The sequence below is a fragment of the Trichoderma virens genome (assembly GCF_000170995.1).
Source record: "Trichoderma virens Gv29-8 chromosome Unknown TRIVIscaffold_1, whole genome shotgun sequence".
NCBI lineage: Eukaryota > Fungi > Ascomycota > Sordariomycetes > Hypocreales > Hypocreaceae > Trichoderma > Trichoderma virens.
The window spans coordinates 451,702-454,861 of NW_014013748.1; the positions used below are offsets into that span (position 1 = coordinate 451,702).

At 50.4% G+C, this 3,160-nt stretch overlaps 1 protein-coding gene across 1 annotated transcript; it reads left to right on the forward strand.

The window, feature by feature from the left end:
• Positions 1-2,116: 2,116 nt before the first annotated feature.
• Positions 2,117-3,160, forward strand: TRIVIDRAFT_128562 (uncharacterized protein; the record flags this gene model as incomplete). Its single annotated transcript, XM_014105605.1, has 3 exons — positions 2,117-2,536; positions 2,624-2,804; positions 2,886-3,160. Coding segments are annotated over 3 exons (876 nt in total), but the record flags the coding sequence as incomplete, so codon positions are not given.

Genomic DNA, 3,160 nt, shown 5'->3' on the forward strand with positions numbered 1-3,160 from the left:
AAAATTGCCAAACAGAACGACGCGAGAGTTTGTATAAGTAGTCGATCGATGACATGCCGTCTACACCCTAAACCGGTGCAGCTCGAGGAAGTCCGGGGCTGGGCGGCCGGAGTGGGAGGCCATACCTAGGGTCGGCAGCTAGCTAAAACCTTGTACGGAGTTGATGGCTTGGCCGACTCAACGCGGTGTTTTCATACCGTGCGCATTTGGAACCAGACATACAAAACTCAGCGCCAATGATTTTGCTCGAACATGAAGCAATTGATGGTGAATTGGTGTTGATCATCGGGTTGCGGACTTTTCAGAGCCCGCCGACTGTTTATTCCGACGTGCCCTCCGTGGAACCGGAGCAGGTGTGACACGGCACTCCGTTCGACTCACCCGCAGTATCTAGGAGCTGAGCGTAAGGTAGGCTACGGACACCAATCGTCATTGTGGGTTTTGCAGGATGGCGAAGTCCCAAAGCCGATGTTGACTAGCGTCTTATCGATGACCCGATGTCTGCATTGACTGCGGGCTTCACATGATTCTCTAGCCATTAGTTTAGCTAAGGCTCTAGCTGAAGCTCTCAGTTTCTCCTCCTCGTATGCTGGGCAGAACCTCCTGCTAAGCGATTTCCAGAGGTGCAGTCCTGTGGCTTTCGGATAGTGACGAACAGCGCTGACTCTATTCGATGTCCAGGACTCAGCTGAGACCCTTAGATTGGACCCTTGAGATTAGGTTTGGGCCTCACGGCGCTGTCGACGCATCCGGGCGTCTGGACCCGTTAGCCGCCCTTTCCCATTCCAACTCCGTACTTGTGCTTGTGCGAGTGCCTTCACAGTGCCTTTGCCGCGCGGATCTTTATCATGTAAATTGATCAAGATCCCGGTGTTCTTGGCATTACCGACGAAAACGGTCCCAGCCCCAGCGGGCCTTATTCAGGGCAAACAATGAGATCGGTTGACCAAGTACCGAGGGCAAATCGGATTTGTGAGCCGCGATGCTTACAGGCTGTGCTATAGCAGCATTGTGGCAAATGGCTTCTCGGTATGGCGTTTTTTGTTTACGAGCGGATAATTAACCCAAGTTTTGGATTGTGAGGAGGGCTGCGATGCCACAAACTCGTGCCAATGCCACGTGTGCGTACATCAACCAAATGCAGCAATATTTACATGTGCTTGCGATCAGTTCAACACAACTACATTGACGTTTACAACCATCTACAACTAGGTACACAACTCTTGTTTCAACCGGCATCTGTATCTCAGTCAGCTACGCGGGCCAGATCAGTGTGGCGCCCCTAATGCTAGTGGGCTCACCGTTCTAGCCCTACCAAGCGGGGGCTGAATTGCGGCGAAGCATCGGGTCCGGGATCTTGACCCCTCTCAAGTTGAATCGCCCGAGACCCCGATGCTGCGGAATGACGGTATTGGTGGCTCTGGAGTTGCAGTTTGACAACCCAAATTACAAGCAACACTCAATTCAGTGAGTGTAAATCAGGAAATGTCGCTGTCTAGTCTCAAGTCCGCACCCGAATCCCGGCCCTGCTTGTCGTGCCATCAGCCAGCAAGATACGACAGGCCAACTGCAGCCATCGCAAGCATCAGCGGTCTGCTCAATGGGGCTGAGTCTGGCTGTCTTTCCTGCTCAGTATTAATTGCTGGTATCAACAGTGTCATTGATGATGATACAGTTCCGGATACTCAGCCTCAGGGCTCCGTCGAGTGGCTGCGAATGGATATAGGCATGGGAGCTTTGGGCTTCGGCCTCAACATAACCCTGTTTAATCGCGGGCTGGAAATATCCGTTTTTGCTCAACCATCGTCCAGTAAGATTGCCATTCCCAGTATAGGGCGGGTAGAATTGCATAGGGGGTTAGGGGCTGTATATAGAATATCAGGCTCCTAAGCCTCTGGTGATGTTCTTGGCATGCTACATATCGGTACTAACACCCTTTATTCCGTCAGAAACCCCTGAGCTTGAGCGCTTATTTCCAACTTTACCGGTCGGAGTTTTAGACCTTCCCAGTAGGACAGACTCTGAAGCTAGTCTCCAGTGGGTGGCTGAGAAGCTCAGGCAGTGTGACAACAGCCACGGATGCCGTCAGAAGAATTCTGATTTAACAGGGGCACGACCACGGCGAATTCTCGATGTTGGTTCTGCGGATAATAATCATGTCCGATTGAAAATATTTGATGCTACTGCTGATGAGATTCCCAAATATGCTTGTCTAAGCCACTGCTGGGGCTCGTCAAGACCTTTGAGTACCACGACCGCTAACCTTGATTCACACGAACGAGAAATCCTCTGGAGTTCGCTGCCTCCCTTGTTTCAAGATACAATAGCATATGTGCGGAGACTGGGAATCTCTCTGTTGTGGATTGACAGCCTTTGTATTATCCAAGATGATAAAGACGACTGGAGGAAAGAGGCCGCCAAGATGGCCTCGGTCTACCAAAATGCGTATCTGGTCATCTCCGCATCCAAATCCTCTGGATCCGAAGACAGCTTGTTTGGCGAGATCGACGAACAACTGAAGCCTAGCATCATTCCTGTCCCATCTCCAGGTCAAGGATCCGCTGTATGTTTTCGCAAATCGTTAACTCACATGCCTGGATACATGGATCAAAAGTTGGCTAAGCCCTCTGCACTTCCAACCTTCAATCGTGGATGGATTTACCAAGAGCGAATTTTATCCTCCAGAATACTTCATTTTGGACCACAAGAGCTCTCATGGGAATGCCTACAAGAATCTGCTTGCCAGTGCACAGGACAACATACTTCCTCGGCCACCATTGAGCCCGACATGATACATACCATGAGTGCACTGCGAATGTTAAACCCAAAGGCTATTTTCAATCAACACTATTGGCAGAAACTGTATGAAACCCAGCAAGTCAAAGCCTGGCATATGATAGTGGAAGACTATACCTGCCTTCATCTAACCTTTGAGAGTGATATTTTCCCGGCAATATCTGGTATTGCAACAAGATTTCAATCCTCCTTAGGGTCTGAATACGTTGCTGGAATGTGGAGAAAATCTCTCATACATGACCTTGCGTGGCATACAGAAAACACATCCGATGGCACCCCAGAGCGAATCGAGTGGCATCAACGTCCGAAGGCATGGCGAGCTCCGACGTGGTCGTGGGCAGCAGTACGAGGCCAAGTTCGGTTC